Source organism: Gekko japonicus, unplaced genomic scaffold (genome assembly GCF_001447785.1).
Source record: "Gekko japonicus isolate JY-2015 unplaced genomic scaffold, Gekko_japonicus_V1.1 scaffold933, whole genome shotgun sequence".
Classification (NCBI taxonomy): Eukaryota; Metazoa; Chordata; class Lepidosauria; order Squamata; family Gekkonidae; genus Gekko; species Gekko japonicus.
Window position 1 is genome coordinate 506,839 of NW_015165264.1, and position 25,185 is coordinate 532,023.

At 45.0% G+C, this 25,185-nt stretch overlaps 1 protein-coding gene across 1 annotated transcript in view; it reads right to left on the reverse strand.

Moving 5' to 3' along the window:
* Positions 1–2,616: 2,616 nt before the first annotated feature.
* MYH9 (myosin, heavy chain 9, non-muscle) overlaps positions 2,617–25,185 on the reverse strand; it is an 84,663-nt gene continuing 62,094 nt past the window's right edge. The window contains exons 16-41 of the mRNA XM_015410200.1: positions 24,791–24,984; positions 24,389–24,510; positions 23,141–23,210; positions 21,149–21,309; positions 20,590–20,698; positions 20,100–20,231; positions 18,563–18,769; positions 17,903–18,040; positions 16,605–16,728; positions 15,637–15,808; positions 14,921–15,133; positions 14,355–14,499; positions 13,558–13,764; positions 12,887–12,991; positions 11,666–11,818; positions 11,025–11,273; positions 10,324–10,536; positions 9,432–9,644; positions 9,075–9,236; positions 8,645–8,773; positions 6,830–6,918; positions 6,578–6,701; positions 5,632–5,840; positions 4,711–4,819; positions 4,146–4,318; positions 2,617–4,015 (exon numbers count right to left, since the gene is read on the reverse strand). Of these exons, the coding sequence (XP_015265686.1) occupies positions 3,901–4,015; positions 4,146–4,318; positions 4,711–4,819; positions 5,632–5,840; positions 6,578–6,701; positions 6,830–6,918; positions 8,645–8,773; positions 9,075–9,236; positions 9,432–9,644; positions 10,324–10,536; positions 11,025–11,273; positions 11,666–11,818; positions 12,887–12,991; positions 13,558–13,764; positions 14,355–14,499; positions 14,921–15,133; positions 15,637–15,808; positions 16,605–16,728; positions 17,903–18,040; positions 18,563–18,769; positions 20,100–20,231; positions 20,590–20,698; positions 21,149–21,309; positions 23,141–23,210; positions 24,389–24,510; positions 24,791–24,984 (4,037 nt within the window). The 3' untranslated portion in view covers positions 2,617–3,900. The remainder of the gene's footprint in view (positions 4,016–4,145; positions 4,319–4,710; positions 4,820–5,631; positions 5,841–6,577; positions 6,702–6,829; positions 6,919–8,644; positions 8,774–9,074; positions 9,237–9,431; positions 9,645–10,323; positions 10,537–11,024; positions 11,274–11,665; positions 11,819–12,886; positions 12,992–13,557; positions 13,765–14,354; positions 14,500–14,920; positions 15,134–15,636; positions 15,809–16,604; positions 16,729–17,902; positions 18,041–18,562; positions 18,770–20,099; positions 20,232–20,589; positions 20,699–21,148; positions 21,310–23,140; positions 23,211–24,388; positions 24,511–24,790; positions 24,985–25,185) is intronic.

A 25,185-nucleotide genomic window follows, 5' to 3' on the forward strand; every position in this document is an offset into this window, starting at 1 on the left:
CTAGTATCAGCTGTGCAAAATTTTAGGCATGCTAACAGAGCCTGGCAAGTAAGATGTACATACACTTTATCCTTCATCAGTTCATATTTACACAATTTTTTTCTCCTTTACTTGGTGAACGAACAGATATTAATAGAGGAAACCTTTTCACTCTCATCAGTCTAACCTTCTGGAAATTTCAGAGGCAGGGCAGATTTAATCTGGAACTACTGACAGAGGAAAACCTAGATCATGGAAAACGAGAAATCCTGCTTGAATAAGAGACCTGCTTTCCTCTGCCTTTTGATACAGACATGGTTGAGTGTCAACCTTGGTTAATAAATAGCTTTATCTTAGTCCAATTACTGAATGCCAAATTTCGTGTACAGATGGAGACAGCCTGATAGATTTATATGCATCCAGTTAGAATTACAAATTAATTGCCTTCACAGTACAAGATGGGAGAGGGAGGAAGGAAGACTTGGCTTCAGTGTTTGTTCTTGAGTGCACAGCATTCATTAATGTTGCTCATGATTCAGTTAGATGCTGGATATCCGTGAAGCCTTGGCTACAGGTCCAGTTGCATCCATAAGTGTCACAACAGCAAGTAGCATAAAACCAAACATGTAGTTTGCATTACGAGTGGAACTATGTATTTGTTAGATGGTCGTCCAAGGTCCCTGGGAATGCCAGATCATGTCTAGACTGCTTTCTGGTTTAGGCAAATGAGACCCTGATCAGCATTTATCACCATCAGGCTATTGCCAAATACAGCAGGTAGCCAATACAGAAAATGTTTAAAGCTATAATACCATACCAAAGCTTATCTCTAAGCATGCTTGTATTAAAAGCTTGATAATATGCCAAGCAGCTAATGTGAAACTAACGTGATTGCTTGTACGTGGTGCTACCGAAAGGATAACAGCACTTCATTCTTGCTCCTGCCCCAATTCCAATGATTTTTATAGCTGTTATCATAACTGTTTACCTACACTGCCTTAATAGACTTCCATATAGCACACCAGGGCCAGACTTGGGTTTTGGTAACAACCATGTGGCCTATGGACTGCTCGGATTCTCTCAGTGCCTGTTTTTATCCACATTGATTATCCAAGGATAAGTGGGACACAGTAAAGACAACTGGGAATAGCTTGCCTGGGGGCTTGCTATAGGATGCTGTGAGACTAGACAGGCCATGTATTTAACAAAAGCAGACATTAAGAAATATATTTCTGGTGGTAAAATAGTATGTGCAGAATTCAATAAGGCACCAATAGTAGTGGAAAGGGCAATGGACACAGCAATGGTAGAGAATTCCTGGTACCTGGAAATTCTTCCTAACTCATTTTCTACCTAGTTACCTGGCCTACGAGGAGATTTATATATATAAAGCTATTATTCCAGAGTTCTGAAGTTGCTGATACGATCCAATCCATAATTGCAGCCATAAACTTGGATGTGTAGAGGACTTTTTCCTGAAGCGTTTTAAGTACCATGTATCCCTTACCTCTCTCTCTCCAAGCTGGACTGCTTCAGTGCAACCTCTGACCCCAACAACTGCACGAAGCAGGCACACCAAGGCCATTGGTAGTAACTTTACCATTTTAAAAAATAGGTTTCTGAGAGAGATTCTCTGCTAATATACCACAGGAAAGGCTTTCAAAATTAGTATTGCAAGTTACGATTTTCAAATAACAATTCTTGATTTGCAATACATTTGGTGCATTTTTTTAAAAAAATAAGGAAATGGCATAGCCATAATCAGATTAGTCTCTGGCAGACACACCTTCAAATTGACATGTGCCACCTAGTGTTGAATGAAAAGTATTGCACTTCAGAATTGGTGCTATTCAATTGAACGCACATGAAGCTGCCTTACATCGAATCAGACCCTTGGTCCATCACAGTCAGTACTGTCTACTCACACTGGCAGTGGCTCTCCAGGGTCTTATGCAGAGGTCTTTCACATCACCTACTGCCTGATCCTTTTTGAACTGGAGATGCTGGAGATTGAACTTGGGACCTTCTGCATGCTAAACATGCTGTACCACTGAGCTATGGACCTTCCCCAATTCCACTGCACTGAATACTTATACAGAAATTCAGAATGCAGGCTACTCCATTAAATGTGAAATCTTTTTCACCATCTGCTGGTAAAAGATACAAAAACCCTGTCTGGCAACTCTTCTGGACCAGAAGATGTATTCCAACAAGAACCAAACCTGAATATTCATCTTTCTTAGAGCATAGTTACATGTTCTGAGCAATCCCATAATATAACCCCTTGGGACTGTACTAATTTAGTGTACAGGCAAGGTATTTCACAACTGAATACTCCTCTCACAGACACTCCGTGCTCAGAGAAAACTAACATACTTGCCTTCCAGGATCACTCCATCCCCAATAGACCAAAAACATTTATAAGTCACCAACAATTCACTTGCACCATAGAAAGGGGTGCTTCCAGTCAACCTACAGTAAACCACATGGCTTCCACATGCCTTAGGCATTCATATTCAACTTACCTGTGCTTAACAGGCAATCTCATTGTGTGCCCAAGACAGCAGCTTCCCTGCCTCTTCTCTTGCATTCAGGAATACGGAACATCCTCATAAGCACACACAGAAGACTGCAGCACATGGATAAACTTTATTGTTATCAGTGGAGCACCGGTAATCCATTACTGATTGTAGTGGAGACACAGCTGAGGCACATGCTAAGGCACTTATTATATTAAAAAAAGTTTGCAAATTTATTGGTGACAGCAACTTGGACAGGAGGCTCCCCAAACGAGAGCGCTAACCACATGGTATAGAGCTTCCATATTTTAATTTGTCATTTGCTCAGAAGTCTAAATGCAGCATATACAATATGGTTAAGTATACAAGTAAATCCAGCAACCAGTGTACAGTGTAGAAAAGTAAAGACTATCTATATAACCGCAGTCCCCATAGAAAGGCAGTGATAAAGACCTTTATTTTTCTTACTTATTACTTATAAACGAAAGATACAAAGGCCTTCAAACATATAATCTGTGCAGATTAAAAGGGGTTTTCTTCTTCTTTTCATATACTCTTAGTCACTGTGCAGAATAACTAAACCCATCCCCTGATTACAGAGAGCTAGAGGCCTGGACATGACAATAAAGGACTTCCTTGCCCACACTCCAGTCAAACCCACTAGGATTCTGTCGGTTACCATTAAATATATTTGGTCCCAAAGAGATTCTCCAATGAGCACATGAAAACTTTCTGCTTCCTTGGCCTGTCACTCACCACTGGTCCACACTACCTTAGACACAAGCCAGAGACACCAGACAGACACCATTGCACTTCAGATGTCCAGATGTTAGCCAACAGGAGGGATCTTCCAGGAGGAGCTCGGTCCCCTTGCTCTCTACCCAAAGACTTTTGGGAGCCACGGGATAGTCATCCCCTCCTGCTCAACATTACTCCCAAACTGGGCAGACAGAAGAGGACTAGAGTGTGAGGTCACTGAACATGATTGCCAAAAGCAAACAAGAGGGGGGGTGGGGAAGGGGTGGACCCTGCATCTATCAAACTCATTAATGGAAGAAAATAGTTGATTTAACAGCAACAGAAGGAGTCGCGCTCTCAACCTGTCACACCCCAAACTATGTAAAATTCACCAGGAGCCAAGGAAAGGACTATGCTACAGGCATCTGTAGCTCCCAGACTCTGATTGGACTGCAGAGTCACAACTCTTTGGCATTCAACGCAAGAGTTTGCAAGCTGGGCAGGATGACGCTAATGTCCGATGGCTCCAGGTATTCCAGGGAACAGTTTGACAGATGTGCTCCACTGTCCCTGGCAGGTTTTAGAAAGGGTGTGCAGAGGTCCACTGGGCAAAGGGAAGGTGGATCACTCCTCCAACACGTGCAGCCTGGACCAAGAAGCTGCTCTATTCAGTCGCTTTGGTATCACCAGCATCTGCCTTGCCGTCCACTTCATCATCCGACATCTCTCCTGCGCCCTTCCTGGCAATCCGGCGTGGCACAAATGGCAAATCCCCTCGCCTGTTTGGTGAGAAGAGAATGCAGAAATAAAGTGATGCACTAAGAAGAAAAAGACGTACTTTGAACACCCAGTGCCCAGACGCAGACATGGCCTAGAGATGGGCAGGGCTGGCCCTCGCCTCTATCTTACCTGAGTTTGCTCTTGAGGGAGCTGACCTCTCGGTTCATGGCATCGGCAGTTTCAGTGACATCCTCCAGCTCCCGCTGCAGCTTCCTGCGTGCTGCGTTGGATCGCTGCGCCTCCTCCTCTGCCTCCTCCAGCTGGCGTTTGAGCTGCTTCAAGCGCACGTTCACCTTGTCTGCCTAGAGAGGGTAAAGAACAACAGCTGTCACAGCACTGTTCTTTTTTTACATATAAACCTGCATCACCAACTGGAAAATCTTTTCTCTGCAGTACAGAGGTTATGTAGGCATCCAAGTAAACCAGAAAGTCTGCTCCTAAAATCTTCCTAGACGTGGATTTAAAAAGTTTCTCACTGTGATGTTTATGCTCATCTGACAGCCTACTTTTCTTATGCAACACACAGCCTCTCTATCGTGAATATCCCACAAACCAGCCTTTAGGAATCAAACGCCTTGGATGTTTTAAGGCCAAGCTAGAGCATTTCCATGAGCAGACAGGCTGAGCGCAGAGGAACAGCCTCCGATCACAAGGCCCTGCCACCAAGAGCCACCTCTCAGCACCACACAGGTACCTGATCCTTGTGCTGCTCAGCATTACGCCTCTCGTCCTCCACCTGCAAAAGGACATCCTTCAGCTTCTTCTCAGTACGTCGGACCTGCTTGCTGGCAGCCTGGCGCTCCCTGTAAAGAAAGGGGAAGTTAAGGGTCAGACAGATGGAAGAGTTCCCCTCGACAGGCAAACATCTGGTTCAGAGACAGAGACCCAGAGAAGCTATATATGAAAAGTCAAGGAGCAAGAGACTCTCAGTTTAACGGGCCAAAGAATCAGACCAAAGCTATCCATACAGATTTCAAGGTCAGACACGCTGTATAGTAAGTGCCAAAGACAGGAACTTCCATGCTCAGGGTACCTAACAGCCAAAATTGAAGAAAATACTAGTGGGTACATTACAGATGTGTGAGCGGCTTGCCATGGGGCAGTCACTGCACTCTTCATAGATTTTTTTTTCTAGAGCATCTTCTGTAAAATACTGAGAGACATATACAGGAGCCACTACAAAAAATATCCTGAGAGAAGGGCAAAGCAATCCAACAGTTCACAGAACACCTGGCACTGACGCAGAGTTACATGCCCTGAAACAACTAATTCCAAGTCCAGCTTTGTCAATATTTAAAGAATGGCTAAGCTAGATCATCACGAATTAGTTCATTTAGTAATGTCTGACTCTAGCCAACACTCAGTGTCCATGGGATAACTATGCAGTAATTGATTTCCAGTTCTATGACAGTAACACAATTCATTAAGACTTGGATTTGGTTCACATGAAGCGGCCTTGACAGTAAAGGTAGAGATGTTCAAAAGCACTCCAGTTCCTTTTACCCGTCCCACCGCTTCCCTTAATCAAAAGGGCTAAATAAGCAGGAGACTGCAGGACCTGTTTACAACCTTGCGAGAAGCAGCTAGCTCACAAGTAAGCACCGTCAACACCTACTTTGTCTCAGAATCCAGCTGCTCCTCCAGCTGTGCTATCTTTGCTTCCAGAGCAGTGATGGAAGACTTGTATTTAGACTTCACAGCGCTCTCCATTTCCTGAAGTTTGGCCTTCAGTTCCTTGTTCTGACGCTCAAGCTGCTGGCGAGCATTTTCATTCTTCTGGGCATTACTACGCTCGGCATTCAAGTCAGTGTTTATCTGGTCAATCTGGGAAAGAGAATTAGAAGTGCACAGATTACGTACACAGAAGTAGAAAACCAAGTAGGCCCAATCTGTTTAAGCAGCCTCCCCCACCCCAAGCACTGGGCCATGCAATTTAACACTGACCCTTTGGGTATAGATGGGGAGAGTATGATTTCTGTAGGTAATGTCAATTTTTCAGAAAACACAGCAACAAGTAGTGGCTAGAGAATGCCCAACATAAGACCAAATATCCAGGAGATAATAAAACCACATTTTAACATGCAAAAATCCCACAAGCTTCTCCCCCATCTGTGAAAAATCTGTCATGTTGCTAGCTAAGATGAAGCTACAATTCAACAAGACTACTCTGCCATCCCATCCCATAACATATAGGGATCTGTCTTGAACTGAGTCAAGCCATTAGCCCATCTAGCCCAGTATCATCTGCCTGAACTGGCAATGGCTCTCTTAGGCACAAGTTCCTGTCCAGGTACCCTATCCAGAAAGTTTACCTGGTGGTGCTGGGAACTGAACGAGACTTATAAGTGTAAGCACATGCTTTCTGTATGAGCTTGTCTGGGATTTGAAACTGCCTCTCTGATGCTCAAAGTGAGAGCTGCGCATTTAGAGCAACTACCCTCTTGAAAAAATTCCCAAATATAAAGCACTTTCAGAATGGGACAGGCATAGCCATTTTGAGGAATTTGAGGATGTTTTTCTCAACAAGGCTTGTCTGTCAGATGAAGTCCCCAAGCACTCACCTGCAGATTTGCTTTCTTGAACCGGTCGTTCATCAGCTCTGTATTGCTCTGCTCTTCCTCTAATTCTTCTTCCAGCTGAGCTATCCGAGCCTCCAAACGGCGCTTCTCCTCCAAGGCCAGAACGCTAATAAGGAGAAGGCATACACAGTTGAGAGCATGCCAATACAGGGCACTTCCACAAAGCATGCTTACCAGAGAGCCTCTTAAAACACGATGGATTTGCTAGAGGAAGGATGACTTGCCACTACTCACCCCTTGCCACTGCTGTTGGCGATCTCGTCAGCTAGCTCATCCCTCTCTTGCTGAGCCTGGCGCTTGGCACGCTCTGCAGCTGCAAGTTCCTAAAATCAGAGTGAGATGTATGCTAAGACTCCGGCTCAGATTCAAACTTATTGTAGGGATGGGACGGTTGCCATATTGTGGAGTACAGGGCAGAGTATCTGGAATCTCGCTGAGTGCATCTTGAGTACAGGAAGCCTCTCCGCTCTCAGCCAGCCACAGTCATGAAACATATTGTGTGAGCAGAGGCACAACAATCTTGAGCATCACTATAACTGTGGTGAAACGGGGACCTGCCCTCAGCCCTGGGAGACTGAGCAGCTGTTCTGTGGCTCGCAAGCCCCTGTTTTTGCCTTCCCGCCCTTTCCTGGTGGGGCTATTTCCCTTCGTTACACGCTGCCACCACTCACTGGATTTACACCGCCTTCCTAGAGGGACAGTGAGACCCCTCTGGCTGATTCCCCAACCCTGGGAAGTTGGTACCACACTATTTGGGCACCCCCTGGAGAGTTGGCACCTGTATGATTTGGGCCCGTTTGTGTTCCCTGGCCTCCCCTTGTCCCTGGTAATGTGCTGAGCAGGGAGGGCTAGGTGGTCAAGGCACACCAGGTCTTAGAATTCCAAAAAGAAGATTTATTTTAACTATTTACAAGTTAAGTGCAGAAAATAAACACGAGCACATTAACACAACCTGGGCAGAAAATAAACACGATTTAAAACGCCATTCCTCTGTCCCCTACACACACCCTCTCTATCTCTGGAGGTTGTAGAGAAACCCCAGCCCTTCACCGGACTGGTCACTGGCACTGTTGCCCTCCTGACTGTCCACCACGGTTCATAGTGGCCTGGATGCCCTGGAGTTTGAGGCAACAGGAGCCCCCGCCTGTCTGCTCCCTTGAAGCTGCCCTCCACGCTGAGCCCAAAGGCTGAAGACTGAACTCCCTCCTCAGGGCCAAAGCCTTTATCTGCCTGGCTCCGCCCCTGGGGTGTGTCCGTATTTTCCTGCTTTTTCCCAAGCCCTTCTGGGGAACTGTAGGCAGGGAGGTATGGCAGCTCCATTGTTTCCTATGGAGTACCTCCCCCCTCCTAAGACTACCAGGCTGGCATCCATTTTAAAATACACTGCTGCCTCTGCCTGGCAGCCATTTCGTCACAATAACCATCAGTCGTTCATTTAAATAGTTTGCAGTACTATGAAGTGCACAAAGAGGGGCTAACTATCTAAGCGTAGGCGTTATTCAAGCCAAAGCATCACAGGATTCTGCAGTACACAGTATTCTTTAAATAGTGATACCCTGCCTTTCTTTGTGGGTCAAGGTGGCTTACAAATTACACAATAAAACCCCTAAAGAGCCCCCAAGAGAACTCCGTGTTGGTTTGTATCTCTGTTTGTAACGGAAATACACTATGGCCTACTGAAGTTGACCCACAGAGTCAGTTTAGGAACCCGAGGGTCAAGAGAAGCCCTTCAGAGAACAGCTCGTCTGAGACCAGCAGAAACAAAGCAGCTTGCCTCCTTCAACATCTGGTGCCCCAATCCTTCGCCACCAAGGAGTTTAGATATGAAGTGGAAATTTATTTATTTATTTATTTAATTCCATTTATACCCCGCCCTCCCCGTACGGGCTCAGGGCGGCTTGGGGAAATGATGTGTCAGCCTCCCTCCCCAAGGACCGACCACCTCCACCCCTTTCCCAAAAGACAGCCTGTTGCATCCTAACTCCCATACTCCATTGGGTCCTCGAGGGCATGACACATGGTTTGCCTTGGTGTTCCAGATTTCTTTACCTCCTGCATTTGCATCATTTCTGCTTCCATGCTCTTCAACTTCTTCTCATTCTCCTTGGCTTGTGCTAAAATTTCTTCTCTAGAGAGACGTGTGTCATCCAGCTCCCGCATGTAATCCTTCATTTGGGCCTAGAAGACAAGACAACCCATGAGAACTCTCTTTTCCATCTAACCTATCTCTGCCCACTCCAACAGTGGGGCTCTCTCTCAGCAAGGGTCTTTTGCAGCCCTGCTATCCAAGAGTCTTAACAAAAAATAGAGCCGTGTTAAGAGTGTCAAATTATTGTCTAGACTTTTCTTACTCAAAGTAAGAAGTGAGATATTCTGTAGTGCTGTAACAGCAGCAATGTTAGTAAGTTATCCACCCCGCCACATCCTTGCAGATGTGGTGCTGGACAAAGCAAGCACCAAAGCAACTCAAGAGCCTCACCTGCAACTTTCGGAGCTGCTTGATGGCTTCATCGCGGTTCTTGTTAGCAGAGTCGATGTGGGCCTCCAGATCCTTGAGGTCCATTTCCAGCTTCTTTCTGGCAGCCACAGCAATAGAGCGCTGCTTCCTCTCATCTTCCAACTCCACTTCCATCTCTCGCACCTAGAGAGAGAGAGAAAGAGAGAGGGGGGCAGTTTAACCCCACGCAGAGTTCTTCCTCTCTCCTATCTAGGTATGCAGAAAGGGCAGAAGGACATTCAGTCTGCATTACCACCATATAGGTGGCTCATTCGTCTCTGTCCTCCCAATTAAGGACTTCTTGAAGAATGGAAGACTCCTAGCTTCACGGAATTTCACCTGTCTCATCAGCTGCTTTCTCTTCTCTTCATTCTGCTCATCGCGGGCTTGGAGATCCCGCTCAAATTGTGCCTTCATGGCTTGCTGGTTCACTTCCAGCCGCAGCTTGGCATCTTCGGTGGCCTGCAGCTCATCTTCTAGCTCTTCCAGCTGAGTTTTCATTTCCTCCATCTGCTGCTCCAAAGCTCGTTTAGACTTCTCCAGCTCATGGACCTGCAGCACAAAAAAATGTCAGTTTCTCCCACAGAGACAGTTTGAAGAGCTTTATTAAGAAATTAATAGCAAATTCTGGCACACACAAAGAGGGCACTGAGACAGGAATAAAGGTCACTGGTTTTTGACTTGCCAACCCTTCAAATAACCCTGGAAAGGCAAGCCCCTTTTAGCAATACTTCTTAAGAGAAATTGGCTCACGTAGGAATCCCTAACATCAGAACTCTGATTTCAATCAATTTACTAATTAGTGTTTGAGAGTAAGAGAGACAGAGGGTGTGTGTGCAGTTTCAGGGTGCTACAACCAATTTACATTTCACCAACATATTGGCATGATGCAAATAAAATCCAGTGACACCTCTGTCCTATCAGAAAGAATTTTACTCCTTGAAAATCGAGGGAACTGGTATACTTCAAACCTCTGATTATTCTATAAAAATGTTTTACCAGTCTGCACATACAGACAAACAAGCACCTCAGTTCAATACAAATGTTTTATGTAAGTCCCTCCACAACACAGCTTCTTGCCAAAAGCATTTCAGAACGTTAGAAGCTACTGGCATGAAACTCATTTTCTGTGCCTTACTGCAAGTGCACAGGAAGTCCATTTTAGGGGGCGTTTCCTTCCCTCTTCACCCCATCCTGACCGACACCAAGGGTAACAGAACTGTCCACTCACACTCTTGCCAACATCATCCTTTGAACTCATCAGATCTTCCATCTCTGTGCGGAACTGCTTATTGAGCCGCTCAAGCTCTGCTTTCTGTTCTATGGCTTCCTCAAGAGCTCTGGCCAAGGAGAGCGCCTTTGTTTCCTTTTCCCGGGCTTCTGCTTCAGCACGATCCCGTTCCTCGGCATATTTTGCAGAGATAGTTTTCTCCTCTGCCAGCAGCTAGAAAAGAAAATCAGTGTGTGATCAGATTCCCCAAGGAAAGCATTAACTATCCCCCAATGTTGCTATGTCAGGCATTCCCAGTGACGTGGACTGAACATCGAACACGGGCTCCCGGGCATCAAAACTCTGCTACCAATTCCAGCTTCTTGACAAGGATGTAAGCTAAATTCACTGGCTCCCAGGTTCCAAATCCAGGAGTCGCTTCCAATGCACAACATCCCTAAAAGGGCCCGCTGTATGCTCAGGCCTATTCCCAAACACAAGCCAGTGAAACTAGGCAAGATGACAGTGGGATAATTCATTGGCAAAAATCTTTGTTTGCCCCATTTGCCTCAATCTTTCCCCTTCAGTTATGGGACAAACAGGCACACATCCGCTATACAAGCATTTCTGCTCCTTTATCAGATAGATGCTAGTGAGTGAGGAGGAGGGAGGGAGGGAGGGAGGGAGGGATAATCCTGCGGTGAGTCTGCAAGTGAGCCTACCTGATCAAATTTCTTCTGCTTTTTCTCCAGGTTGGAGACTATCTGCCGCTGATGATCCAGATCCACGGTGATGTCATCCAGTTCTTGCTGCAGCCTTGTCTTTGTCTTTTCCAGCTTGTCGTAGGCAGCTGCCTTCTCCTCATAACGCTGGCTCATGGCCTCCAAGTCTTTCTGCAGCTTTTTCTTTGCTTCCTCCACTGACTCTAGGCAGCCAAGGCCTTCGTCCATCTTCTTCTTCATTTCCGCTGTCTAGGGGAACACCGGGAGTACGTAGGTAAGTGGACAGAAGTCAAGTGCTTCTGAAACATTGTACGGAGGGAAGCAAGAGATATGGTTTTGGGAGAGAAAGCCTAAAGAAAGTTCAAGGGATGGACAACAATGAATGTCTGGAGTGAAAGCTTCATACCATGCAACCTTCAAGAGCACAGACATGATCACCCTACTGACGGGAAAGTGCAGGGGTGGGATGCAAGCACAGGGGAGCTTTTCAAAATACTTGCTACTTGTCTTCAACCAAGCAGTTAATTTCTGCACTTGGAAGAGCTCTTTCAGGTAAGGTTACTTTGGTACCATGCAGATATTCCCCCAGGGTGCCACACTGCAACCAGATTTGGACAGTAAAACCTATGAGTAAAGAATACCTGGAACTGAAGGGCAGAAACCTGTTTTTCCAGGTTCCTCTTTGCCTCCTCCTCCTCTTCTAGCTGCTCTTTGAAGCTGTTCTTCTCATCCTCCATCTGTTTCAGCTTGGTGCTGAGGCTCAATTTCTGACGTGTTTCCTCCTGAAGCAACTCCTGTAATGACCGACATGTTGAACAATCAGCCTCTTATGCTGCTCAGTAGTTCTCTCCGCTTCACGTCTACTGTTTTGTCAACTGCTTATTTCACTTATAGGGAGTCTACACAAGGCCACCTGTCCCCTAAATTCCGCTGGAGTGGGCCTTTTGAGATTTGTCTTGTATGTACAAAAGCAAGATCAACTAGTGAGGGTGCAAAGACTTATCTTAAATAAGGCAGTTGTAAACCAACGAACAATGAGGAGAGAGATCTAAAAGTAGGACTGATCTGGGATTAGTATTCCTTACTAAGCAGGGCAAGTGACACTAACCACCCCCTCCATAATGACCTCCAGGAATTAAATGGTCTAAGTTCACTCCACTAGCATCAGAACAATTGGCCTGAGCCTCCCATATTGCTACTTTTTAAAAATATACCCTGCTTTTCTCCACAATGGGGACCCAACACCACCTGCATCTTCATTCTCCCCCCCCCCCTTTCATTTTCTTCACTACCACCACCCTGAGTGGGGAGAGAGTGTGTGACTTAGCCTGAGGTCACCCAGCAAACTTCCATGGCAGAATGGAGATTTGAACCTGATCCCAGATCCTACCCACACACTCAACCACTGCAACACACTGGTTTTCAGACAAGCTATGAGAAACAGACATGCCCCCATTCAGTGCCGTTGGAGATTTACAGCCAAACTACAAATACCGAGAAAACTAAACTGACCATTCTCAGTGCCAGGTACCTCCTAGGACTCCAGCAATATTGTGAACCTGTGCAGAATCAATTCACTTCCTATTGGCAGTGTTCCCTTACCCCTCCAAAAAGCACAGTGGTCCCCAGATGTCCTCCCAAAACTTGCAGCACCTCTAAAGCCAAACATAATGAACCCGCTGGGGGACCGCACGTTTGGGCTGGCTACCACAATCAAAGCTTGCACATCATTTTGCACTGTGTATTCCTCCCTTGCCAATGTTACACATCCATCACTATCAAGCAAGCGGACATGGTTTTAAATCCAACAACAAGCAAGTCAATGAGAGAAACAAAGAAGGTTGCTTCCTCTAGAGCCTCACCTGTGTATCTTGCAGCTGTGACTCCAATGTAGAGAAATCTTTGGTTAGTTTGATTGATTTACTGTCAGACTGATTCAGAAGGCCGGTAACATTGTCCAACTCAACCTGAAAAGAGCACAAAGACAGACCGTTAGGACAGAAGCTAATTAAGTAAAAGTGTCATTGCCCAACACTGGATGCTATCCCTTCAAAGAACAGGAGAGAAACTCTGAACAAGCAAATGCTTCCTGTGCTCCTTCACAGTGTAGTTAAGACTTCCCTGGTAGCGTAAGGTAGGCTTAAGTACCCACCCCCTTTGTTTAGCACTACTGTCTACTTGGCATTAAAAAACCCGGCAGAATGAGCAGCAGAATAGTTCATAGAAAAATGGGTTCTTCTAATTTTTACTTATTTCTTTAGTTTATAGCCTGCCTTTCTTACTGAGACTCAAGGCACATGTAAGCTGGGCAGAGATTGCCACTGGAGTGTGCATTACTTCTGAAAGAGGAAGCATTCAATCCACACATCCTCCCTACTCCATCCACTTGGGTTATTCTAGCCCTTCTCCGTGTGCTCATTCTCGGCAAAAGCTGCACACCCCATGGAAAGCCACACTGCTCTTCATTCCCCCATCCTCAATCCCCACATCCACTTCTGTGAAAAAACAGGGAAGGAAAACTCCAGTCCCTCACCTGGAGTTTGTTGACTCTCTCCGCCAGCTCGGTCCGCACTCGCTCACCCTCTGCGAATTTCACTTGCAGCTCTTGGAGCTGGGTGTCAGCCCTCTTCCTTTTATGCTCAGAATCTCCTTTGGCTTGCAGCAAGACCTTCACCTCATTGGAGAGCTCGACGCGTTCACTCTCCAGGGCCTGCTTGGCCTTCTCAAGGTTCACTTTCACCTTAAGGAAACAAAGAAAGTGTTATCCCCAGAAGTAGGACCGGCACTCGTTGGCTAATGGGTGCATTATTCCAAAATGAGATCCAAAGGACAGATCTTCTGTATGGGTAAAGAGCCCCAAATGTTAATGGGAGGAGGGAAATCAATTAACTTGTTTCCAAAACAGTGTCAATAAGACAAGTGCTATTAAGTCTATACTGATAAAGTGATCTGGAAGTACTCAGTGCAGTTGCCAGTTACGCTAAGAAAAGATCACCAATGTCAATATCTTAGGCAAGTAAAAGGCGGCTACCAGCTGGTCAGTTAGCTACCACCCTCTGAAATCATGCTGCTCCCTGTCACCTTCTCAATGGAACAAGTGTCCATGGAGGCTGCTTTCACTTACTGAAACATCTTTTTAGGCTCCAGCACATCACTTCTGAATCCCGATCATGTTAAAAAGTGAAAGGCTTTTTGTTTGTGTTTAAGCTCATAATCTGCCTGCATCCCCCCCCCCCCCCAACACACTACAGACACAGAGAACGGAAACATCGTTCCACTTGTTCAAGAGCCCTCTCCAGTGGTCCTACCCCCTTTTGATGCAGCACCTACCCGCTTGGTCTGCTCCAACTGCTCTGCCAGCTCCTCCACAGCCTGCGCATGTTTCTGTCTCATCTCCTGAATCTGTGCCTCGTGGGTCTTTGCCTCATCATCCAGAGTCTTCTTCAGAATAGTCACTTCTTGCTCACGTTTTGACCTATTTAAGAAAAGTTATTTCCCATTAGGTGGCAGATGGCTTGATCTTGCCACAGGTACTCCAAGACTGCCAGTAACTTGGAATGCTACTTTTAAACTGCAGCTACCCCAAACATGTCTCTGTGGGGATTTATTCCAAATGGTCAACAGCAGAAAGTAGCTCAACTCTCCATTGAAGTGCTCCATTGAAAAAAGCTCTGACGTTTGTCTGGGAAACCCTTGTTTATTTTTACTGAGTCTCGCCAGACACAAGAGTAGACAACATTAAGGGTTTCCACTGGACATCAAGGCAGCAGACGCTTTTGACAGAGGCTGATTGGAGACTGTAGTTTTAAAAGTCAGCTTTGCCTTGTCACTTTCCTAAACTCTGTAGAGGCAGAACTGGCTTTAGCTTTCCTGTAGACCCCAGATGTCGTGGTTACCTGAGCTCCTGCTGGGCAGCAGTTGAGTCTAGCGTGTCCTCTAGCTCGGTCTTAAGAGCCTCAAGCTCTTCACCCAAATCCCGTTTTTGCTTCTCTGCTTTGTTTCTGGCGGCCCGCTCAGACTCAAGGTCTTCCTGCAACTCTGTTAGTTGAGACTCCAGCTCACGGATCTTCTTCAGAGCCATGTTTTTCTGAGTAGACTCCTCTTCCACCCTGAGAGAGGGAGACAGACAAGTGTTACACACAAAGAAAATATTAAGTTCCATGAACCATAAGGAGGCCATCTACCCACACAAAAGTTGTTCAGATATCTAGTGCTCAAAGCAGCTCTGACAAACATTGGTGCTCTGTTTCTGCCCAGTTTCAGACACTTTCAAACAAAGTCAAGATTAGCTAGAGGCTTATGATGGCAGAAAACAGTTTCGTTACATGGGATTTCTGACATGGTCTACAGCGCAAACCAGCTGCTCACTTTATTGCTGCTGACCTGCTCTCACTGCTGACCATTCTAGTTAAAGTTCCTCTTCCACTGAACTACCTACCTGTTGCGGTAAACACAAGCACAAGGGCTTAGCGGTCAGAATCTCAGGGCCTAGAAACCTAGGCCCTTCAAATCACTTCAGATGATCCCCTAATTCTTCACTGGAAAGAGGAGACGCACAGGATAGCTGCCTAACTTCCAGACAGGACCTCCCCGCCCACCTGCCTGACCTCACCTAGCCAAAGCCGCTTGCAGCTCCTCCTCTTTTTTCGCCAGCTGCATTTTGAGCTCTGCTATTTGGGCCTGCAGTTCAGCTATTTGATCGTGCAGATCCGTCGAGTCCCCCTCCAGCTTCCGGCGCGTCTTCTCCAGCTCTTGCCGTTGCTTTTCTTCCCGCCGCAACCGCTCTGAAAGGGAGGACACATCTGGGTCAGCGGTAGGTACACCCAGGCGCTTAAAATGCTGGCTCCTCACGTGAAAGGTCAGAGTCAGGATGATGTGCATACACAGAGGTGACAACAACAGTGGGCTGAATCGGCAGTTCCGAGTTTTACTACTCATGTCGGAGAAGGGAGAAACCCCCAACTCCACAACCTCCGTTGACTCCCCACCCCCCTCCCCATTCATTCACCACCGCCGAACTGCAGGCAAGTGCCATCTCCACAAGGCTGCAAAACATCTGACCCACAGGCTGAAGCTGCCCCCGATCTTGGGAGTGAAAAGTTCAAATTAAGCAAAATTCTTTATACTAACATTACCAGCAACGTTAGGAGGCAATCGGATAGAGCCAGTAGCCCCCAAGATTCCCATGGTATACTAACCCCAGTATTCAAACACCACTGAAAATACAACCGCAGAGATATCCCCACAGCAAGAGGAGAAACGGAACCAGCTTCTCTTCTCCATTGGTCTGTTAGAGATTTTTCTCCCCTGCTAATTTAGACCAAGGCACAGCTGACAAGATGCATAACCTTCACCCATCCAGCTACTGAACACAGTTCTATCAGACCAATCAATATCTTTTCCATGCAAACCCTCTGCAGTTCCACTGATATTAACCCGTTAGGGCCTGGAAAGCGAATGCAGCCAGAGATTCAACCAATCTCACACACAAACAAGAAATCCTGGGGGGACGGGGAACAAATCACACGTGTTGGAGTAAGCCGCTACGCCCCCTCCACGCCACCACAGTTCTCCCCCTACCTTCCAGCTCTGTTATCATGGCCTCGTGCTTGTTCTTGAGTTTAGCTAAACTCTTTGACTTCTCTTCTTCCTCTGTTAAGTTGGTGGTGAATTCTGCAATCCTGTCTTCCAGCAGTTTCTTCTCCTGAGAAAACCCAGAACATATACTGTCAAATTTGAGTGGCATTTGAAAATGAATAATGATTGTACTCGTAGCCGTATTTGTTTACCCTTCTGTCTATATACAGCTGTTTGTCTGGAGGAAGTTTGTGAAATTAACTGAAGTGCAATCTAGTCAGCAAATCATTCTGAAGATAGTCACGATGGGAAAAATGCCATCCAGACACAGTGAAGAAGCTTTGACTTAGATGCAGGCAACTTTGTACAAGACGTTGTGGGCATTCTGAAAGGCAGCTCAATATTTGAAAATCCCAGAGCTAAACGTTTAGTACTACAGTCTAGTTTGCCTCAGAAGCCATTAGAAACTGAAAATTACGTATGTTTATGTAGTTCAGGAAAGATTTATTTGGGGCTGAGAATCACGCCTGTGCAAGACGCAAGGAATAAGTGGTCTAAGTAGAGAATGTCCTACCCACTGATCCCCTTGCTTTCGAAGGTCTTCCTAGTACCTGGCAAATTCCTCAAGAATGAAGGGGTCTGGCAAGAGTCAGACTATACCCAGGTCATACCAGCAGCGGTAGCATCTCAGGTGTTCCTCTGGCCTCAGAGGAGTTTAGGGTACTTCTCATCCATTAACTTTAATCCAATTTTTCTGTTCCAACAGCTCTGCCTTGACATTTTAGCCAATTGCTGCTATTTAGGCATTACCCTCTTTTCATTCTAGCAAGACGCTTCCTTCCTTAATCCAACCATCTGAGTTGCTAGGCGGAAGCACTTACACAGTAAACTGCATACTGCTAAATATCTGTCCCCCTCACCACTGTGACTCCAAGGCACTTTTGAGAATTTGACTGCATTGCCAAGACTTTCTTACAGGAACCAGTGGAAATATTATTTCTTTGGACCATAACCACATATTCCCAGAACAGAAGCTGCATCAGGAAGGCTCCCAAGCCGAGACTACAGATATAGGAAAAATTTCCAGACTTCTCAATATGCATTCTTCGAAATAGTTGTGTTTTTAATAAAACAAGAAGCAGTACAAGGGGCAAGAATAGCAATCAGCTCTTGAGAGCTGGCATTTGCATGCCACAACACAGGCAGCAAGAACAGCAGTCCCCCTGTTCCTCTAGGGTGTTCTGGTGTCTGTTTCCTCCCTTTCTACATCCTGCCATGCACGAACACGGCTCCTGGCTTACCTTGGCCAGTTTGCAGTTCTGATCTTCTACAACAATCAGATCTTCCTCCAGTTTCTTCAGCTTGGCTTCAGTGGTCACCTTCTCCAGCTGCAGCTTTTGCCTCGCACTTTCCTCTTCCTCCAACTGCTCTTCAAGCTCCTGCACAAGGAAAAGCATGGCGTTCAGTAGGCAGGCAAGCATTAGATTCTGACGAAGCCTTTCAGAAGATCACAAGCTACACACAACATTTACATCTAGTCATGCTTATAATACATACAGCAAACTCTATTAAGACCACAGCTTATGAGAGGCCACCACAGTGCACACTGCCAAATTTCCCCACCCCTTTACTACTCCTTGTAGCAACCCTAACAACCTATATTGGCCCAATTTCATCAGAGCTTGGGTGCTAAGCAGGGTTTCCCATGGTCAGTACTTGGATGAGGGACCACCAAGGAAGACTGGGGTTGCTCTGCAGAGGAAGGCAAAGCAATCCAACTCTGCTCATCTCTTGTTTTGAAAACCCCATGAGGAGGAACCTCATAGGGTCACCGTGAGTCAACTGCAACTTGACAGCACACTTTATCTTTTAATTCTTCCTACCAAGAACCCCATGTACCTTCATGTGGCTCAACTACCTGGTCTCATGTAAGGATGTACATACACACATGTATATATTACCTGAATATTCTGATGCATTTTCCTCTTCTCAATCTGCAGGTGCTGGCACCGTTCTTCCTCCTCCTCCACTCTGGCCTCCAAATCGTGACAGATCTCCTCCAGCTCCTGTTTCTTTGCTGTCAGGCGGGCTCTGATCTCCTCAGCTTCAGCACAGAGCTCTATCTCTGCTTGTAACTGCTCCTGCAGCTGCATCTTCTCTGCCATCAGCTACACAAAACAAGTCCATTGACTTAGACATCATTTTGAAAGATGCATCAGCTATAATGAAAAGTTATGTTTTTTCCCTTAACCCATTTTCCTTTAACCCATCCTGTGGCTCTTACTATTAAGTAAAGGCCAGAGACAGAAAAGCCATATGTACCATAGCGGAGTCAGCACAAACTATTGCATAATATATTCTCTACAGCAATGGTTCTCAAAATGTGGGTGTGGACCCAAAACTGGGTTGTGACTATCTCACAAGTGCATCACGAGTAGAGATGTAAAATTTTCAGAAATTTTAGAGCTGGGGGGGGGGATTTTTAGAAAAAAACTGAAATAGGGGGAGGGGAGGAACCTAGCATACACACAATACAATTTTATCAAACCTATAATGTATTTTACCAGTTTAACACAAAGTACATCAGTTATGATATAAAAGTTGTCCTACCTAGTATATTTACAAAATTAATAAATGCAAATCTTCCCAATACTATAGAGAGCTGCAGGCAGCGTCCTGCACTCTATCCTACCTCTGCACGTGTTTCTTAGTTTTTGTCATTTGAGAGATGGGGGGAAAGTTGAAAACAGACCATACACATTTTGCATTAAACAAATTACATGGGCAAAAATGGTCACAATAGAACTGGAAACACATTTTATATTACAGAACACTTTAATGGAAGTAAATACTGTGCTCTAATGCTGTAGATCATTTTACATAAGTCTTCATACTACCCATTTTGATTAAGCGAAACCCCATCTTAAGAATTTCACTTATTTCAAAGGAAAAAAAATATTTCAAAGGAGTTTTGCTCGAAATTTCTAATTTTTCTGATGGGAATTATTTTTCTAATCCTCAGGGAATTCCCCCAGATTCCTTCTGTCCTCCTCCTAGGCCTTCACATTATCTATTTGCAAGGCCAAGGGGGGGGGGGGGAGGAGGAACACCACAATGTGCTGGGAGAAGGGGCTTGACAACAAATCTGGGTTTGCCTCAGCATAATGTAGGAAACAGCCAAGAAACCGCTTATCCATCACTACTGGATGCAAGATTCATGCATTTTATGTTGGAAAGTGGAAAGTAAGGTAGAGGTACTTTGTAAGTGGGCCACCAAAACTAGTGTTTGGGGGGAAAGTTTGAGAACCATTGTTCTACAGCATTCAGTTGGAGAGGATTTGATCTAAAACATGCACTCCAAATAGTGTAGTACACAGATAAATCAGTACATGGACATGTACTACACAGAGAAATCAGTTAAAACTACAGTGCTTTAAGCCTGTGCAAACAGACAAACAGATCACCCAGCAGGCTGAAAGAAAAGCTGCATCTTTTCACCTGGCCCTGCATAGTTTCCATTTCAGTTAGCCTGTTTTCTGCGGCCAGTTGCTTTTCCTTGACTTTCACCAGTTCTTCTTCCTTGGCCAGCATCTCCTCCTCTTGCCTGCTCACTTGCAACAAAGGCTTGACCTGCAGGGAATCAATTTTATTTATTTATTATCAAACTTATAATCAGGAGAAAGGAGTTATATTCAGGAGAAAGGAGTTACATGCAGGTATTAGTCTGGCTTCTGAAACCTAGTGCAGGACAAAGTGTTCTCTAGCAGTCAAAGTGAGTGGTACATGAGAACTGCTGGCAGTCCCAGTTGCCAACGGGTGCCAAAGGAGATGTGTTTCTCCACACCCAGCTCCAGCATATAACTAGGAAAGTGACATGCAGTGCCATCAGCGCTATCCTAAGCAGAGTTCAACATTCTAAGCCCATTGACTCTATTGGACTTTGAAGGGTGCTGAAGCTCAGCCACTGAAACCTTCCCTCAATCAGTACCTTGGTAAAGAGTCTCCACCACTGCCAGTTGCGAAGCTTCAGATATGCAGCACAATTCCTCTGGAGAACCTTCATTGCAGTCAACTGCTGCTGACGCTTGGCAAAAGCCCTGTAGCAGGTAGGATGAAATGTGGAAAGGGTTAGGGCCAGAGAAGAACTAGAGACCCCTTAGATCCTACCTTCCTTACCAAAACATTCATTTTGCTTTTCCTACTGTAATTCTGCATAACGTAATGATGATGCTCTAACTCCATTGTATCTGTACTACCTAGTACAAGAGATCCAGAGCCTGTCAGTCAAGTGGAATAGCATTTAACTTTGATTGTAAAGCAACCTTCCAATTAAGTAAGAGGAGTTCAACAAGATTAAAAGGCAGGTGCTCAGATATTCCAGCTAGTGTGTACATGTATTTCAGTATCACACTTTAAACTGTAACTAAAAGTATACGAGCAGGAGCCAATGGAGGCTTTCTAAAATCATCTATAGACTCAGAATGCCAGTAATCTGCCACTTGATTCCATATGATACCAACAAAAACTAGCACTTATGCTGTACATACTTTCTAGCCAGGTAGCCTCTGCAGCATGCTTGGAACCCAATAATGACATCTGTGATTTTCAAGTCTCTTTCTTCCTCAAGGTGAGCAAGGACACCTGCTCGGAAAAACACTTTGCTCTGTCCAATTCGGTAAAGATTTGGATCCAGCTCTAGTGCTTTAATCTGCAGGGGAGAAATAGATATTTATTGAAATATTAGTATTTATCACTTCACATGTAAACCCATCCACGCTGACTCAAAACTAGTGTCAACAAGCAAAGGAGAAAGAATAGTTTGTGGGACATCAATGACTTCATGCATGTTACACATTCCAACAACCCTTTTTTAAAGAAATCAGAGCTACTCTTCCCCTCCCCAGGGATCATATCCACATAAACCATTTAATCTAGAGGACATAATTTAAAACCCAGAGAATCCAGATGACATCACTCTGAACACAGTACATTCATTGAAGCTTCCCAGGGCAATTTTCTTCTTAATTTTCATCCATTTGCTTTGGTTTATTAACAGTTTCCAGTTATCTAATGTGGCTTTGGCATTTCTGAATCAGTCTTTAATTAGTCAGTTGGAGGAAAGGGGGAGAAGAGAAGGGTTGGGCAACCTCACAGTCAAAGCAGCTGGTCATTTTTCTCCTGTTTTTTCATGATCACAGTTGCATAATCAAGCAATTGTGCAAAAAAAAAAAAAAGATGAGAAATTGCTGCAAAGAATAACCCACACAAAGTGGAACAGGGAGTAACTAATTAAGGGCCAATTCAGGAATGTCTTAACCATGTGGAAGTACCTTTTTATTTCTACTTCTACTTGACTATGGAAAAGGGAATTTATTAGCAGTGCAGAAGGGGTACCTGCAAAACATTTTAAAGGCAGTTTTGAAATGCACATTCTGGGAACTACTGCTACCAGAAAAACTTAATGAGCACAAGATCCGGCTACTGCAATAAACAGGGCCACGTTTTCATAAGAATTTAGGCTCAAGAATGCTTTACCCTTAAATTTTGCCTTTCCTTGTCACTTTCCACGGTGTCAAGGAACATGCAACAAACGGGAAAAGTGGTAGAAAATCCACTAAAACACTTAGATATGCACACAAATACAGTCACTTATGTATTTAGATACGATATCAAAATTTACAAATTTATATGCAAGGCATATTAGCGATAACAATACAATATCTCAGTGCTATATAATAGAACAATACAAATTGCAATGTTGCTAGCCAGATCATTAGAATATTGCTAATCCATTACAGCTAAGTTTTTTACAAGTTCAAGTCTCAAGTTTACAAAGCAGCCGGCTTTCGCTTGTTTTCGTGTCAAACCTTCATCAGAAGCAGAACTTATATTGTGTCATAATATTTGATAGTTTGAAATTGCACCTTTCTGATTTCTAGAAGCAACTTCTTCTCAAGGGTTGCTACAATTAGTATTGGGACTAGCCCTCAATTCCCATGAAGACTTCTCATATTGGACCTGTCTGTATACTGCTAAGCTTTGAAACCAAGAGAGACATTCTAGAAATCAGAAATGTGCAATTTCAAACGATAAGATATTATGACACAATATAAGTTGTTCTGCTTCTGATGAAGGTTTGACACAAAAACAAGCGAAAGCCGGCTGCTTTGTAAACTTGAAACTTGAACTTAACTTGAAACTTGAACTTAACTTGAAACTTGAACTTGGAAAAAACTTAGTTGTAATGGATTAGCAATATTCTAATGATTGTTCTGGCTGGCAACATTGCAATTTGTATTGTTCTATTATATAGCACTGAGATATTGTATTGTTATGGCTAATATACCTTGCATATAAATTTTGTAAATTTTTATATAGTATCTAAATATATAAGTGACTGTATTTGCGTACATATCTAAGTGTTTTAGTGGGTTTTCTACCACTTTTCCCCAGTTTGTTGCTTGTTCTTTGTCTTAGTACTGGGAGGTCTACTTTTCTTGTTTGGGTTATCGATTTTCCACAGTGCAGCTGAGACTTACCATCAGCACACAGGCTTGCTTTCCATCCATAAACCCTTTGGGAATGGCATTTGGAGTCAGGATCTCATACCTGGAAGAAAAAAATTGAGTCAGAATACTGCATATGATCTGAAACAGACCTTGGCTATCCTAGGCATAGATGGCCCTGCAATGTAGGTGTCATTACCTGCATTTCTCCAAAGTTGTGAAACAGGCAAGCTACTCTGGAATACATGAACATGCTTCATATCAAGTGAGCCCACTGACTCCATATTGTCTAGTCTTGCTGCTAGCTAATCTCCAGGATCTCAGGCATCGAAAGCCTTAACTGGAAGGGATCCTAGGGACTGAACTGGGACCAACTGAGTAAAGATTTATGTGCCTGGGGATGGTCTTATTGATTCTGGGGCCCTAAAATCACTGGGTGCAGTGGGTGGGGTGGCTTCAGGGCAATGGTCAGCAATCATCTCCCCCCCCCCCACACACACACCCTATAGTTGATTGTCCCAATGCTGTTTGATACTCAGACAACTCAGCTATAGGGCAGTAGGATGGGTCCTCCCACCACCCAACAGCTGATTGCCCTAGCCACCACCTGAGACTCAGGCAGTGAATGGCAACTGCAACCAGCTGCAGGGCAGCTCCCCAGCTTCTACATAGCTAAGCCCGCCTATGCATGCACTAATCCACAGCCCCTTCCCAAAGTACTGGTTTCTACTCCTTCTCTTGTCAAGGGCTTGCAGTGGTCTGCCACCCGAGGGGCTGATCAGGTTCACTCCTGCTTAGCTTCCACAGTGACTCGGTTCCAAGATCACTCGCTGAAGTCACAACCTTAGATTTCAAATTCCTGTGCAGCCTGTCCTACAGAAAACATTTAGCGGATTTTAATCCAGCAAGTTAAGTCAGCCAGTCACAATTTCTACTATCTAACTCAGCCTTGACATGTGGGCAGATGCTGGAGGCCAAACTGGAGTTCTACCTGTAAACACACAAGAGTGTGGCGTGGACAAGGTTTACCGGCAGGCTACACTAGGGGTGGAACCTTGGCTCCAACGGCGGCTAACACTTTGTGAAACTAGCTGTTGAGTAGGAACGGCTTTTTCAGTGTGGTGGTTGGAGAAAGTTTTCCTGTTTTACTATTTTTGTCAATTAAGCCACCTACTAAGAATGGGCTGTTTACTGACTTTAGCTGCAGGCACAGACCTTTGCCTGTCTAAGAGAACCATGGCTACACATTCAGAACGGACAGAAATAATCGCTGAGCTTTACCTTTGCCTGAACTCCTGGAAGACCACTCTGTTGGGGAAGCCTTGCCTGCAGATACGGATTCCCTCCAGTACTCCATTGCAACGGAGCTGATCCAAGACTAGGTGTGGGTCCAGTTTCCCAGCCTGAGGAAGATGGACAGGTCCTTGTTACAGAATCCCAGCACAAAAGTCATCTTGACCTTTTAGAAAAACCCTCACAAGCTTCTTTAAGTCAAGAGCTTGTGCCCGAAACAAGAATGCTTTTGAAAGCTACAAATTAGTATATGATTAAAAACCCTACTATCTCAGGCCTCAACCCCTACAAAGGAGGAAAGTTCTGTATTTGATCTTCAGAATCATCTTTAAGTCATTTCCAAAGCAGAGATGTACAGCATTATGTCGACGGGCAAAAGGTTGCACCTACCTTCTTTTCATGGTTGGGAATAATGCAACGGACAAAGTTGGGGTTGGTGTTCCTCAGGGTAGCCATCAGCTTGGCCAGCTGTTCTTTGTACAGCTGGCCCACTGTTCGGAACATGCCCTTCCTGGTCTTAAAGGCTCCAGGCAGTGCTGAATCGGACATGCCAGCCACTTGATCCAGCCCAACTATGCGGTCGACTAGAGGGAACACATGAGATGGTTACATTTTCTCACCTAGGCTACAAAAGACAATGCGTAACACATCTGGAAAGAGCAGGATAAAGAAAGGAATTGGCAGGATCCATTTGCTTCATTGCTATACAGGTGCGGAAGTCCAGTTTGTTATTATATTGGGACAACAACAGAAATGGGGGGGGAAGCAGCCACCAACTACTAGGT